Source organism: Saccostrea echinata, unplaced genomic scaffold (genome assembly GCF_033153115.1).
Source record: "Saccostrea echinata isolate AGI-Se365-2 ecotype Australia unplaced genomic scaffold, CSIRO_AGI_Sech_v1 ptg000025l, whole genome shotgun sequence".
Lineage (NCBI taxonomy): Eukaryota > Metazoa > Mollusca > Bivalvia > Ostreida > Ostreidae > Saccostrea > Saccostrea echinata.
The window spans coordinates 27,438,251-27,454,838 of record NW_026889774.1 but is presented as its reverse complement, the minus strand read 5'-3'; the positions used below and the strand labels follow the sequence as shown (position 1 = coordinate 27,454,838).

The window sequence follows — 16,588 nt, the reverse complement described above, 5'->3', positions numbered from 1 at the left end:
TTGTGCATTGAAATTGGACTAGTCAGGTTTTTTGGCGGGGAAAATGAAAAATTAAAATGTTAATTAATTAAATTAAGAGAGATTGACTTACAAACAGATGACAAAGTTTGATCAGAAAAGCTCAATTGACTAGCTTTTGGCTCAGGTGAGCTAAAACTGTAGCACTATAGCAAACAAGAAAGAAAAGCTAACTCATTCATCAAACATTCATAAACTGAAGATATTTCAGAAAATTTTCATACAGGAGCAACTTTCAAATCAATGACTGCTATCCTCTGATTTTAGAGGATAAAATCTATCCTCCAAAAACGGAGGCCTCCCAGACCTGATAAAATTATCATTGTTGCCAACTGTAAGCTGCCTAATTTTGGGGAAAAATGACGGTTTGACCCAAGACAAGCTAAACTATTCTAACTTACCTAAAATTCAATTCTTTATCTTGAACAGGTTGGGCACAATTCCCCTTTTAACAGGTTGGGACCAATCGACCAAATGGGATATACATGTAATAACCCGTCTGGGATATAATATCCGTTATACACTCAAGCTCAATAAAATGGTGCAAATGATGTCGCTGGGGGTTAAGCGTAAAAAAAATAATGAAATGTCAAAGAAAATACTTTTTGAATGAATGCATGAATATGTAACCTTTAAGGCAAAAATACAAAAATGAAGTAAACATTTAATCATATTGAGATATTTTATTTGGCATATAGTGATTTTTTGAAACGTACGTTACTGTCGCCAACATCGACTAATTACACTTAAATGGCTATTTTTTGTACAAATAACAGTTGAATCTTATGTCTTCAAAACATTTATTTGTAAAATGCTTTTAATAAATTATTGAGCATAATCACAAATATATTACCAAACTTTGATTTGATATCCCCATGTTGCCAGAAACAAAATAAAAATGGACTGTGACATTAAATATAGTATGAGTATTCGGTATTGTATGCCTGTAAGATTGGGATACGTTTTATTTTGAAGGAAACTTCTTGAAAATTAAAAATAAATGGTACAAAGCCTTGTATATGTTACCAATACTTTGAAATTAAATTCTATCTTCCTATTTTACATGCGTATGGATAGGCATGAAACATTCGTTGTATTAGTTTAATAGATGAAATAGAATGATATCATAGTTAAACATGTGATACTTTTTCTTCTATCCAACAACTGTATTCCATGCTCCAACCATGATTTAACAATGTCTTATTGTTAGCTTACTATTTAAGAGAAAATGATTAAATGAAACAACCGTTACCAAAACATTCGTTACGAAACCTCTTAAAAAAAGAATGATTTATGAGTTCAAACATCTTCTGCACATATACGTAGTCAAATATTTTGCGCCAGTATTCAAATTTTGACATTCGGAGTATGGTACTGCCTTTTTATGATTTTTTTTCTAAAGTCTAGACAGTGTTGGCGAGTTTGTTTTCTACAATTAATGCAATAACAATGAATCAAATGGAATGAATTGGTATGTAACTGTTAATATTTATATAATGACCGACAACAACTACGCAACCAATATCAATCTACACCTGAATGTCCTCTGTTAGTCTTGAAAAGTGTTGAAACATTCGTTACCGAAGGTAACGAATGTTACGAAATTTTTAACAAATCATATATCAAAATTGCAACAATATTTACAGAATTTCTTTCATGACTAATTGTTCGAATGTAAACTTTATAGATTGATTTGTATCATTTTAAGCTTAAGTTGCATAAATTTTAATATAAACTGATTCTAGAGACGCATTATTGAACACACACATTAATTCTGAAGAAAAACATTAATTGAAATTATTTTGAAAGACATTTTTAGATTGAATAATATGATATTGATTAAACAAAGGCTTGAGTTTCTATTCTGAATCTACATCAGGGTTTTTTGTTTCTCTCTTATAATTTTGATACTGTTAAACTCGCATTTTATGTTAAGTAACGTACGTTTCAGCATTTTATTTTAGTTGAACTATGGCATTGACCCAAGCAGAAATACGAAGGAAGTTTCCATTGATGGTTAAATGATTTCAAGCTAAAAGTCATCAGAAAAATTGTTATTTACATTATTTTAGGTTCTGTTAAAACGTCTATACAGACAATTTACATATATCTCTTATCCGTTTGTACATATAGTACAGTTCAAGGAAAATATGACACGATGATATATATGATGCAGTTCAAATTATGATTTCTTTTGACATTTTCAATACCATGGCACAAGTAGAGCAGAAATTACATCTCATGAATTGGTCCATTTTGTTGGAATTAATCTTAAAAACAGTAAATATTACTTCTCATGAAACATTCGTTACATATGAACGTTGTTGCATTTGAAAGTGTAAATAAGAACAAGATCACAATTCATGAACAACATTTTATTTAACTTTTCTATAAATGGATCTTCTTTTCATTAATTAGAACCCCCATTTGCGCTGGGCAGTTTTGATTTTTCTTGAGGCATATTTGAAATATAAAATTTTAGAGATATGTCAAATTCATTTGAAGAAAAAAATATAATACGACAATTTGACTGCATCAATTCATAAAATACATTATGACAGTTGACCTTTTTTGTCTTATCACGAAAGTAAATAGACTGATTTGCTTTTGACATTGAGGATTTATTACAATCTATATTATTTCATCCTAAAATCTTAAAGGAAAACTATAATATTATACGTAACGCTTGTTTCTCAGCAAATAATGATCAACAATACACCTTTATTTCAAAATGACGTAATTTCTTAACCAATGAAGTTAACTTGAAAAATCTTTGGGAATACAAACTTGATATGTTGATCTATCCGAAAATGTTATTAGCAGATGGATAATCAAAAGTCGATTTTTGAAGAAAAAATATCTTGAATTGCACCAATTTATTGAGTTTGAGTGTTTATCCCAAAATATTTACATTTCCAATGTCTTTGTCCGAGATAAATTACAAATTGTAAAAATACTTTATTTCTACATAAATCTACTGGTTCATCGATAGGCGCGGTTAAAAAAAATCACGTGCGGGGCGTGACAAATAGAGACAGAAGCGGGGCTATTAGCACGGGAATTTGCAGAATCAGGAGCATGTAAATATAAGGAATAACTGTCAGATTTTTTGGATTCATGACGATGATCAATCGATTGGCTTGCGTGATAATTTTATGCATAAACGCCTCGATTGATCACATCATGAATCCAAAAAATAAGACAGTTATTTCTTAATGGGATATAAATTTACAGTGCAAAAAAATGAAAATTTTTATTTTGGCTTTAATATCATAAATCCGCATCAAAATACTTTAAAAGGAATAACTTTTGGCAAGCAAGTTTTTCTGCAACCCTACGGGTTGTTAGATTGATCCCCAAGAAGTTTACGAACTGCCGAGGGATCAATCTCTTAAACAGCGGTACGTCATACAGAAAAACTTGTTAACTAAAAGTTATTCCTTTATAAGTATCTTGATGCGGATTTGTGATATTTATAGCAAATATAAAATTTTCTTTTTTTGCATTGTAAATTTATATCCCATTTGGGATATTATATCCCAAACGGGCTATTATATCCCATTTGGTCGATTGGTCCCAACCTGTTTAATAATAAAAACATTACTGTATACGGGAATTTTCTTCATATTTTTATTGCTATGTCGGACGAAAGGGAGTAACATCTCCCCCGGTCTTTTCATTACGGAGGCATAAAAGGAAACAAAGCAGTACTTACTGAATAAAATCTGTTAAAAAGCGTCTGATTAATGGTGCTTTGAATTTTTCACAAGTGACAGATCCAGTGGCACATGGTTTTCGCATTTCGATCCCGACGTTAATTTGGACACGCCCACTTTATCGGTTTTTTTTAAAATTGTAATAGGGCAGGAGAAAAAAAGTACACGAACAAGACTTTTAAACAAACTTAGTGAAAAGATCTCTTTTTACATTAAAATCTCTCTGTTAAAAAGATAGCCTTAGATAGTACAGCAAATAAACATAAATACTTCATATTGTCTAAATTCCATAAAACGCAGTTTTTAAGGTAGGTTCGGGCTTTCAAAAATTTCTGTCAATCAAATATTTTCTATTTAAAAATCTAAAACAACTTACAAGCTAACAAAAAAGCCCATATAAGGCATACCTTACCATGCTTATTTTCATTGAAAATATTTGAAAATTCATGTTAAATTGCCCAGGTCCTTCCGAAAAAAAATAACATAATTTTGAATATTTCTGAAAATTTTAATTGCTTACATGTATTTTTTTCTAAAACAATATTTAGATTTATATCTAAGGTTAACAAAAATGCATATTTTAACACGGTTGATCACATACATAGATTTTGCATAACAGTCTTGTGATCCTGAATACCCCTATTTTATAGAGTAATTCTTTGCAAACTTTGAAAATAGTAACATGAAAAAGCAAGCACTCTCTTAAAATCATGAAAAATATAACACAGGGCAATTTGACAACTACTCCAAAAACTTTAACCTGGTCACTCATCCGAAAAATTAGGTCAGATCCAGCATCCATAGAAAGTCTGGTAGTGTGCATCCTTAGATGTATCATCCATGCAAGTTTGGTCGATCAATGTAGGGCTTATAGTTACTTATAGTCAATATAGGGCTTATAGCTCCAAAAACTTTAACTTGCTCCAAAAACATAAACCTGATCATTCTTTAGCTGAAATTGCAGCATCTGAAACCTTGACTGGTACAATAAATATAATAAAAGCATTTTCTATATATGCATCTCTGATTAATGTAGGGCATGGAACTAGGTACTTGTAAAGAAATCTGCTCCAAAAACTTAAACCTGTGACGCCAACACCGACGATATTACATAAGCCCCCCCCCCCCAACTTTGTTCAGGTGAGCTAAATAAATGATTTATTCGTGTTTGTAAAATTTTGGAACTAGTTTGTGTTTAAAACAGATTAAAAATCTTACATACAGCTGAATGCACTAGATTAGAGTTGTTTTGTGTTTTTTTTTTTTTTTTATCTTTTTTATCTTTTTTACACTGTGTTTTATACCACATTTTTGCTATTTGGTCAATATAGAAAAATATATTCATGAAAATCTTTTTTTACAACCTAATCATGCAATGATTTTAAAGACAGTATGATAATACGGCTGGAATGCAGTGAACATTCGCTAAAAGCTTTTCAAACTTTTGGAACATCATTCAAAAAAAGTTTTTTAAAAAAAATCTAAAATCATACCATACGGGGTGTATCCAGGTTTTGAAGTTGGTGGTGGTCGGGGGTGGGGGTGAATTAGGCAGGATGTCTGGGTCCACTCTGAGATCCCCCGATGGCAAAACCCCTGAAATCTCCTGGATTCTCATTTTTAGAGATTAACTAGGACAAAAATATTTAAAGTCTTCTATGAAGATTTTTATGTTATTTCTTGATACATGTACAATTAATGAAAAGAACTATAATAAAACTATTTATATCTTAGGAATCATACCCACGAAGCTCTGCCTTGGCAGAATACAGAAATAAAGCCTATATTATACCCCTTTATTCAAAATTTCATTTCTTTTAATAGACGAAACCATGATTTATCTTAAATTTGATAATTTTAGGGAGGTTTTCGCCGTCCTTAAATCCCTTACTGACATAGAAGTGCATGAGGAATAAATTTCCCCGACCCAATCAAAACAACGACATTATGAGAACTGAACAGTTGTGTTAGTTTGAATGTACATGTAGAGAACCTACTTGAAACAATAAGGTCTGATGCACCCATGTAATTTTTTTCCAAAAAAAAAATTCAAGGAAATATGAGTACATATTTTGTATTATTTTTTTTTCTTCCAAATATACTGCCTATGCATGACTCCGGTCCTGGTAAAAAGGATACTCCATGTAATTCGGAGTTAGATACCTTGAGTAATTTTTATGCTGCAACATAAATTTTTTGTTTACAGAAACAAGTATCTGTGGTTCAACGATATAAAATGTATTGTGTAGAATTGATTAAAATTAATCTTAGCATGTATAAGTAATGGATAACTCCTAAATCAGGATAAACCATGTAACTACAAGCAGTCCTTTAAATATCTAACACGTTGTTTTTTTTTAAATAAAACAGAAACTGAATGTGCTTTATGATTTTCTTTTGGTTGTTGACTACGGAATGGTCCCTCTACCTGATTAATACATAGGGCTCACGGCGGGTGTGACCAGTCAACAGGGAATGCTTACTCCTCCTAGGCACCTGATCCCACCTCTGGAATTTCCATTGGTCCGTGTTATATGCTCTCTATGCTCTCTTCACATACTTGTATTGTTTCTAGATTTTTTTGAGATCGACCACCGCTCGTTGTCTTCAACTTAAATATTTGATTTGTAAAATCACCACATTTTGCATGCATTACTTGAAATACGTACATTATATATTTATAAATGGATATTAAAACAGAAATCGGGGGGGGGGGGGGGGAGTTCTCTTCCAGAAATATCAAGCTCGGGAGCATGCTGCTGGGCATTCCCTGTGAATCCACATTTCACTTTGTTTGATCCCCAAATTGTCAACGATAATTTTTCTGTGAATAGTGTAATAATGTGTATAACCTGAATAATATAATGCTACACTCTGAATTTATAAATTTCAAAATAAGTGCGATTTGAAGACGAGAAGGACTTAAGGCAAATTTGCATGTAGCATTTGCCTCCATTACACTTGACAAGTTGATAAAGATGATAAACGTCATTTCATGAGATGACAGTTGTAAAATGTAGCACCTTTGTGTGGACTATGCATTTTGAAAGCATCAGTTTTCCAATATTCCAGTTAACTCAAATTCACTAAAATTTAATTATAATTAGCTATATATAGTAAACACTGATATTTTGTATGTCATTGCAACGAATATTTCTTTTGTTTTTAAAGTAATGGGCGTGTCATTATGCAACAAATAACTTTCGGTAAGAAAGACCCAAACGATTTATTCAAACGAATTACCACTCCAGTGCACAGCATTGTAACTATTTCCTGTGTGATTCAGTATTCTTCAGGGTATATAGTAAAACTTTACATTTGTGACAAAATAGGAAAACTAATTCAAACTTAAAATAAGGGATGGGTATCGGCAAAAATTTCGTATCGTGATATATCACGATTTTTTTTCCCCACAAATATCACGATAAATCGTGATATTTTTACACACAATTTTTACTACAATTTCAAATGAATTTCCAAAATATTTCTTAAAAATATGCTATAAAAACATAACTTTATTTTTTAAATTTTTATTAATTTGATATAAAGCTCGTTTGGATGCCGTTGTTTAACTGTTTTCAACATTTTTTACACTTCCTGTAATAGTCATTCCATAGTTTGAACAAATAAATGAATAATTTCCGGAATTTATAGTTATGTACGAAATACCGGTATTTTAGTCTCCGTATCACGATGCGTATCACGCAATAAAAAATCGCGATATACCGGTATACCGATAACATCGCACATCCTTACTTAAAATGTTACGTAAACAAAAAAAAAAAGATTTTGATAACAAGTACATACACTGTACTTGTATGGGTTTATAGTTTGATGATTTTTGTAAGGTATAATTTCAGCTAACTGTTGTTGTATTGAAACACTTTGACAAATCCTTCGTCGTAACCAACCCACAGAGTAGACTTGTGTAGTGATAATCTGACTGGACGACACACTTTTTCTGTCAATAAAAACTTCAAGAACTCCCCGTCAGGACTCAGTAGATGGATCTGTTTGTTGTTAAGATCAGGAACAAGGATGTTACAGAGGGAGTCACACACCACATCAGTTGGTCTAAAGTCCTTTGTCATGTTCTGTCCATGGTAGACAGACTTAATACGACCAGAGGGAGACATAATCACTAGATCACCTATAGTCTTACTTGTACGGTTCACAACACAGATATCACTGTTACTGTTCTGTGTGACTCTGTATGGTTCTGTAAACAGTCTGGTCTGACCGTCCTCCTGGTACTCATACTCATGGATGACATCACCTGTCACTGTGATGTGTCTCACCAGACGTCTGCTGTGTGACTCTAATTTGTAATAATCTGATTCCTTGTCTCTCAAGGTGACCAGTAGTCCACCGACCACTGACTGATAGATCCCTAATGGTTCCAGTGGATCTGTACCATGTGTACTGATGACTGTAGAGACAGATCCTGATGGTGACAGACAGCTGATGGACTTGTTTCTATAGTCAGTGAAATAAACATCACCAGTATCAGTCACACACATATCATTAGGGAAAATACTAAATCTCTGTTCTTTTATGCCTTGCTTATTGACTTTTTCTATGCAATTTGAATTTATTTCATGTATATAACATTGTTCTTCACTGAATGTCTCCAAGGAAAGTATTGTTTTATCTGCATATTGAAATGAATTTATTTGAGTCACACCAATGTCATTTAAATCCAAAGTTTTTCCCACCAAAGACTCAAGTAAGTCATCATTAATTTCACCTCTAATGAACCTCACTGAATGTTCACAGTTTGTCATATGAACCTCCAATTCAGACAACATTTTTGTCAGTTCTCTATGGTTGTCAATCAAGCTGTAATCTGACATGGTGCTGTTGTTCTCCACCATGAATTCCACTGCGTCAATAATTCTTTTCATCTTCTTCTCTAACTCAGATTTCACATGGTTCAGTTGATTATTCTTTTTAACCAAGTTGTCTATCAGTGTTTTTTCCTGGCGTTTTTTTATTTCTGTCAGCCTGGCCATTATCTCATCACAGTGCTTCTGTAAATTTTTAATTACAGAGTCACACACTTCTTTATTTTCTGTAATCTGCTGTGGAATCTTTTCTATCTTCTCATCAATTCCTGGCAGATCCTCTTCCTTGATCTTCTTCAGAAATTTAAACAGACCTCTCCTCCTAAGGCTGGCTGCCGAGGGTAAAGTGTTCCAGTTATGATCTCTATGATCCGTTTTGGCACACTTAGCACAAATAAATTTATCACACTCCTCACATATCACATCAATAGGTAATTCATGGGATTTACACATTTCAATATGCTTTTGTGGCGAGCCCAATGGATATTTTTTGGTGGTATAGGCAGCCATGTTGTCGTGTGTTGCCTACTTGAATGACCTAGTTTTTAGTTGTGCAGGTTAGATAAACTGCAGAGACGTATGGCACGCCGATTGCTTCAAAATTATTTTCTGCACAACGATCACGATTTTATACACGAGCTTGATGAAAAATATACACGAGTAAAATAAAAATGCACGTATCGGTAAAAATTGCACATAGTTTGAAAGATTTTAACACAAACATAACGAAAAATACACGAATCCGAAATTTTTTACACGATTAAGGGGTATAAAATGCACAAACGTAAAGTCAAAAACTGCACGAGCAGAGGAAACTAATCAAAGTACTCAGAAGTACAGAGAGCCGGGCTCATATACAGAAAAGTGAACAAATTCGTTTTACATGAAACATACATTGTAATAACAGATGAATAACAACAAGACACTGGAAGAATATGTAACACAAAAATATATTTATGGCATATAGTATAAATAAGAAAAATGTTTAAAAAATTAAATAAAATGCAGTTTGAAATTTAACAGCGTAAACAATTTATCACGTGTATCGTTTCGGGGTCTAACATCACTTACAGAAGTAAATAAACATTGATGCAGCAAGGTCAAACGTTTATACACAGACGGGTCCTCAGCGGGGAGTTTTGCATAAAGGTGCGCATCGGGTCACGTGCTCCTCGCATTAGTGTTAGCCTGATAACACAAGGTTCTTTATTTATGGAATGTGACGTTGACAGAGACTTGATGAAAACCTTTCGCATATTTTGAACAAATACTTAATTGAAGAAGAGGGGAGAAAGTATATTACCATTAATGTTTTTGGGTTTAGAGAATTTTGTAGTTAACTTAAATTTGTTTATTTTCACACCTCCCAACCTTATCAATATTCAGGGTCATGAACCCAAGGGAGCATTCATTGCAACAGATAATTATTTCCACAAAGAGAGACAACTCAAGAATTTTTAATGGTATAGTCAATTTCTTTTATCAATATAGATACATCAAGTCTGAAATTTGAAAAGTGTAATTAATTGTTAAAAAAAAAGAAGAAGAAATTATTATGGTTTCACATCCTTTATTTAATTAACCAGGATCACATCAAGTCAATGTTTATGTTGAGTTAATATAAACATAACAACAGTCTGTCTAATTTCACAATACATGAATGTTTAACTTGATTCCCATTTAATAAATATCCTGATTTTCAAGTATACAGTATTTGATTTCACATGTACCTGGCAGATGTAAATATCTCTGGAAGGTATCTACCTACAAAATTACATTCAGTTAATATTTGGTTAAAGTTAAATTATTTAACAAAAAATGTACATACAGGTATGTACAAAATTTATAACTCAGGACTCGTGTATAAAAAAAATGGCAATGTGAACAAACATCATGTATTCATCTTTATTTACAAGAAATGAACTCCTACAGGTAGACAGACAATGGAATGTTGTACAACAAATGAAGTTGTAAATTACAGAGCATATGTTATAATAAAAATTAAATTGTTTAACTATGAAAAAAAAATTTTTTTTTAAATATTTAGATATCCTTCACAAGCTCCCTAAATTTTAAACAACTTATAATAAACAGAACTAAATACATGTACATGTACCTACTGAATTCTAGTTTTTTTCCTTCATATTTAAACAGATTCAAGTTCCATTTTTTAAAATAATAAATCTAAATAAAAGCCACTGAAAGACTAACATTGTGTTTCTTTCTTTTACTGATAATCTGTTTTAAAATACATGTGTAATTAAAATATGTAATACATGTATATTAGACATGCAGTACCAGTGAGAGCTTGTTATAGCCCCCTACTTTTTTCCAAACATATTCTACTACTGTTTTATAATTAAATAAAATATGAAGACGCTTGTTTTATGTTACATAATATTTTGTAAACTATGGACTCTCTGAATAGGCAAATTCTTCTTTTCTTAGGAAGGGATCCTCAAATGATGTTTGGACAGTTATTAAGAATAGAAAAGATTCATCCCAATCCTCAGGAATTCAGCAATCATTTCTTATATTGCCTGGAAAATATAAATGCAATAACATATAAGATTGCTTTATTTATAATGCATCATCCATTAATTTGAATCAGTATAATACAGTCAAACCTTATTATCTTGAACTCAATGGGACCGATGAAAAACTTTGAGATATTCAAGGGGTTGAGGGTAAGATACAAAGAAGAAAAATGTGGTTCAAGGGACTTCAAAATGACTTTGACATCTCCATAGTGATCAAGATATCACTCAGTGTTCGAGATACCAAAGTTTAACCCTAAACTGAGTATATAAGAAAAAAAATCATACTATCATATCAATAACAGCGTGCCCCTTTGTTAGATCAAGCATGCTTAAGTTTCACATGTTGAAAACCATATTTCTCATTGACTGGATGTTAAATTTCAATGAAATGAATACTACTTTGCATATGAAACAGAGAATCCAGCAATAAACTGATAATACTGAGCAGTCGCACCGAATGATTGTTTACAATGACAGCATATGTAATAAGCAACAACACATGGTCAGTCAAAACCACTGTTGGCTTCTCTGTTCATGTGCAAAATAGTATTTCTTATCATTGAAATTAAATGTCCAATCAATGAAAAATATGGTGGTCAACATGTGAAACTGCATGCTTTATCAAACAAAGTGACATGCTGTTATTGGAATAGTAGTATGTGCCATATATGGATGCAAAATCAATTTATTATTATACAGTTAAAGTATATCATTGAGGGAGTCAGCAAGATTCCAGTTCCCCAAGGCCAGCACTACTTCCCAAGGCGAAGCAGAGGGAAATAGTCCTGGTCGAGGGGAACTGGAATTTTGCTAACTCCCTCAATGATATACTTTTAACTGTTTTATTATACCGATACAAACGTAAAATTTAGAGGATTCAGATAGCATGATTTCAAAGCAGGGATATCAATTAGCTTACTGAACTAACACATGATGATTAGTCCATTCACATATCATACCAATGTTAAAGTAAAACCTAGAGGATTACGGATAGCCGGGAATTAGCTTTCGAAGCAGAGATTAGCTCACTTGACTAACACATGGGGATTAGTCCATTCTTAACGATTTCTAGGGAAATAGTCACATCTAATGATCTAATGTTATATAGGGAAAAAATCAGTAGAGGTATGATAATGTTCATCAACAATATGCATGAGAAAAAGATTTGTACAAAATGAACCAATTAAATGTAAATAAATCATATGCATTTCCAATGCAAGTGTTAGCAAATCATTTATCTAGGTAATACTGATGAATGTCAACATATGCCAGGTAGTCGACATTGTTTGATTTTAAGATACTGAAGTTTAGCTGTACATAATTAGACGGCACTATATTCAAATGTTTCTCAACAACACACATTTTTCACGTGTTGTAATGATAAGAGTAAAGCCCCTTTTCTATGCCCCAAAATATTGTTTTCCTTTCTCTGATATTTGTAGATATTTTAACCACATACAGTTTGTGAGCTCTGTTGATGATTTATAACCAGCTATTTTAAGTTGCAACTAGTTTGATGTTTAAAGATTAATTGATAGACATAAAGATAAAAAACAAAATTAAGTCTCCTTAAAATTGAAAATAAAATTATGAAAACTTATTTTAGCCCCCTCTTAGCCTAAGATCCATGAAATGAATAAAAAAGATTTTCCAATATTTACATAAGATCCCCCCTCCCTAAATATATACAGATAAATATTTTACCCCTAATTATGGCCCATCCTTAACCCTAGATTATGGGATTCCTTACTAAGATGAATGTATTCATGCATAATAATATTTTATGGTGGGCCTGACTTTTAAAAGGCTTTTACCCTAAATATTTCAGAATAAAACTTTGATACCCACTGTAGCCCTACACTACCCACAGGGAATATGGTTCGAACAAATCTGAATCTGCTCTGCACTATCTCAGACGATGCTAGCAAGATAATATGAGTATAATGACTAATCATGACCTGTCTGTTCTTGACAAGAATTAAGACTTTAACAAGAGGCTCAGGCCCATGGGTTCACCTGAGGACATCGGCTAGAAAAAAAGCACAAATCAGTTCAGTATTGACAAGTTTACTTGGTGGGGGGGGGGGGGGGGGGGATTTTATACTACTTGAGGATGCCTCAATATCCATATAGCATATAACTTTGCTGTTCTTGAGAAGAAGATTTTTAAAGATTTTTTAAAGACTTTTTTCCAATATACTACTTTTTAAAACTTGATCCCCCATTGTGGCCCCTCACTACCCCCAGGGGTCATGTTTTAAACAAATTCGAATCTTCACTACATGAGGGTGCTTACATGTCAATATGACTAAACATAGTTTTTCTGTTATTGAGAAAAAGATTTTTTCCTCCATTTTCTTATGTAAAACTTTGATCCCCCATTGTGGACCCACCTTACCTCTGGGGGTCATGATTTGAACAAAATTGAATCTACACTACCTGAGGATGCTCCCATATGAAAATCACCAATCATGGCTTTGCTGTTCTTGAGAAGAAGATTTTTAAAGATTTTTCTATGTAAAATTTGATTGGCCATTATGACCCCACCTTATTCCCAAGGGTCATGATTTGAACAAACTTGAATCTACACTACCTAAGAATGCTTCCATTTAAATATCACCAATCATGGCTTTACTGTTCATAAGAAGATGCTTTTTAAGAATTTTCCCTATATTTCTATGCAAAACTTTGATTGGCTATTATGGACCCACCCTACCCCTGGGGGTCATGATTTGAACAAATCTGAATCTACACTACCTAAGGATGCTTCCAAATAAATATCACCAATCATGGCTTTACTGTTCCTGAGAAGAAGATTTTTTAAAGAATTTTTCCTATATATTTCTATGTAAAACTTTGATTGGCTATTATGGCCCCACCCTACCCCTGGGGATTTGAACAAACCTGAATCTACATTTTGTCAAGAAGCTTTCACTTAAATTAATTTTTTTTTCTAGCCCTCCTGTTCTTGAGAAGAAGATTTTTAAATACAGCCAATTTTCACTATTTCTTAGTTATCTCCCCTTGAAAGAGGGTGTGGCCCTTCATTTGAACAAAGTTGAATCCCCTTTACCCAAGGATAATCTGTGCCAAGTTTGTTTGAAATTGGCCCAGTGGTTCTTGAGAAGAAGATGAAAATGTGAAAAGTTTACAATGACAACAATGACAGCCAACGGACAAATTTTGATCAGAAAAGCTACCTTGAGCTACAGGGACTTGAGATAATCTTAGCAAAATCGGGTATATAGCTATATTATAATAGGGGAGCCCTTTTATACTATATACCCGGTTTTGCTAAGATTGTCTCAAGTCCCTATGCCTTGAGCCTTTGACTCAGTTGAGCTAAAAAAATGTTTCATTTTGTTTTTTTCTGACTGGCAAAATTACAATTGTTCTTTCTATTTAATTGCTATAATCTATTTACATCAATAAAATATCATCACCAGTTATAAACATACCTTCTCTTTGGACCTAACCTCCTTTCTTATTCTCATGATTGATGCTTGCATCAGATAAATTGTTCTGTTACAGCTGAAATACAAATATGAATAATAAATTAATACAATCCTCTTAACTTAATTAGTACAAATAAAATATACATGCATGTATTTGCAGTTAGATCACAAAGAGAACTGCATGAATGATGAATGAACAATACTGACAAATTGCATTGTACTACTTGCAAATCATACAAATATGTAAATCATTTTAAGTGTGCAGAATATGCTGATTCATGTATTGTATTGGTATAATTTGCAGTTCAAAAAAATTGTTTGCATAAACATACAGCCAAGTGTGTTTTATTGTTTATTTCTATTTTTTTTTAAATCTCATTTAATGGTAAATTTCTCTGCATATAAACTCACTGCAATGCAGCATGATGTGATTAACCTTTGTGCATTTTTTTACCCATTCTGTATTACCGAGGTATCTGCTGAAAAAGAAAAAAAAAACAGAATGTGAATAAATCATTTGAACAAAGCAAAAAAAGTAACAGATGCATGATTTTCAATTATCAAAAGCCCTCCCTCTCTCTATCTCTCTGTCTGACAAATTATCCACAGTTTTTTTTTTCATAGATACACAAGTATAACAGATAATGGTGCAACTGAGCAAAATTAAAATATCCTATCTTTGTTTCATCCAATCAGGCATGATAATAACTAAATACATGTAATAATGTTACATATAAAATGTTATAAAATTATCCTTACAATGCTCACAATAGGCAAATCTTGAACTTAATTCACACGATCACTGTCTTCAGAATATCCTGCAAGAAAAATACATTCCAAATAATAATTTGATTAGATTTATTTATTTTTATATTTGGGACTGAGGAACACTTGACCAGGGGTTTCACCCCCCAATTTAGGCTCACTGAGAGTCTTAAATTTTGTAATATATGTTATTATATGTTATTTTTGTAAAATGATGGGCTGTATTGCCCAAAGTTATATCCTGAATAAACTAATATTATTTTTAGAATGAAATTCTCATTTATGATTTATGTGCATTACAGCACCATGCACATGGAAGTTCATTTTCAAATTCAATCAACATGTCATTCTTAAAAAGTCAAAAAAGATAAATCTGTAAAGCCCATTTAATTTTTTTTAATGAAATAAAATTATTTTCTTGTGTGTGTAATTTGTGTGGGATCATTACTGGTGCAGATGGACATATCATTAAAAAAAAAAAAAAAAACATACAAAAAAAAGCACAGATTTTTGCAAAAGCCAACTTATTGAATTATAGTAAGTTACAAATTTACAATGAAGGGCTCGAAATAATTAATGGCCCACTGGACTGGGGCCAATGAATTTTTAATTTAGGCTAGTACATTGTGAGGGTACGTGTCCATTGGGTCATTGTTTATTATGTATACATGTAACAAAATTCATTTATGGTTGGGCTAGTAACTAAACTTGCCAGGCAAAGTTCTGTCTTTTCTTGTTTTGTTAAGTTTAACTACTAAGTATCACAATATAAATAAAAAATATATCACTATTATTTTTTTATGGTTTTGGGCCAGTCTTTTTAAAATCTACTGGTTCAGTGGGACAGTCGAAGTACTGGGTTTACCAGGAAAAAAATTTAAGGTGATAGCCCTATAGTGACCAGTGAAAGAAAATAATTATTTTTAGCCCTGAAATGATGTCACATTTTTATGCTACATAATATAGATTTTCTAAATTTAATAATTTTTTTTTTCTTCATCACTTTATATTATTAATTGTGTGCTTTTTTTTCATACCGCTTTATGGAGAAGGCTGTTCAACATGTACTTAAACCTGAAATAGACAAAGCAAAAAAATAGTTACTTCTAATATTAACATATAACAATATATTTACAATATGTAAATTATATATTATCTCAAACAAAAATGCAAAACATCACTGTAAATTATGTTTACATTGACAGAGGTCTTAAATAAATTATTTCAATATTACAGATTGATGCCTGCAG

General features: G+C 32.1%; 1 protein-coding gene and 1 long non-coding RNA gene across 2 annotated transcripts; both read right to left on the bottom strand.

Moving 5' to 3' along the window:
- Positions 1-7,594: 7,594 nt before the first annotated feature.
- LOC133193024 (uncharacterized) lies at positions 7,595-9,088 on the bottom strand. The gene has a single exon (XM_061329025.1). The coding sequence runs from the start codon at positions 9,086-9,088 to the stop codon at positions 7,595-7,597; it is 1,494 nt and encodes a 497-aa protein (XP_061185009.1).
- A 5,487-nt stretch (positions 9,089-14,575) lies between these two features.
- Positions 14,576-15,373, bottom strand: LOC133192298 (uncharacterized). Its single transcript, XR_009721801.1, has 3 exons — positions 15,333-15,373; positions 14,985-15,052; positions 14,576-14,649 (listed from the first exon to the last, which is right to left on the bottom strand). It is a non-coding gene; the product is annotated as an uncharacterized LOC133192298 (long non-coding RNA).
- Between the last annotated feature and the right edge of the window lie 1,215 nt (positions 15,374-16,588).

Excerpts from the sequence above, each read along its gene's own strand:
- LOC133193024 (XM_061329025.1), bottom strand. The coding sequence starts at position 9,088 with ATGGCTGCCTATACCACCAAAAAATATCCATTGGGCTCGCCACAAAAG.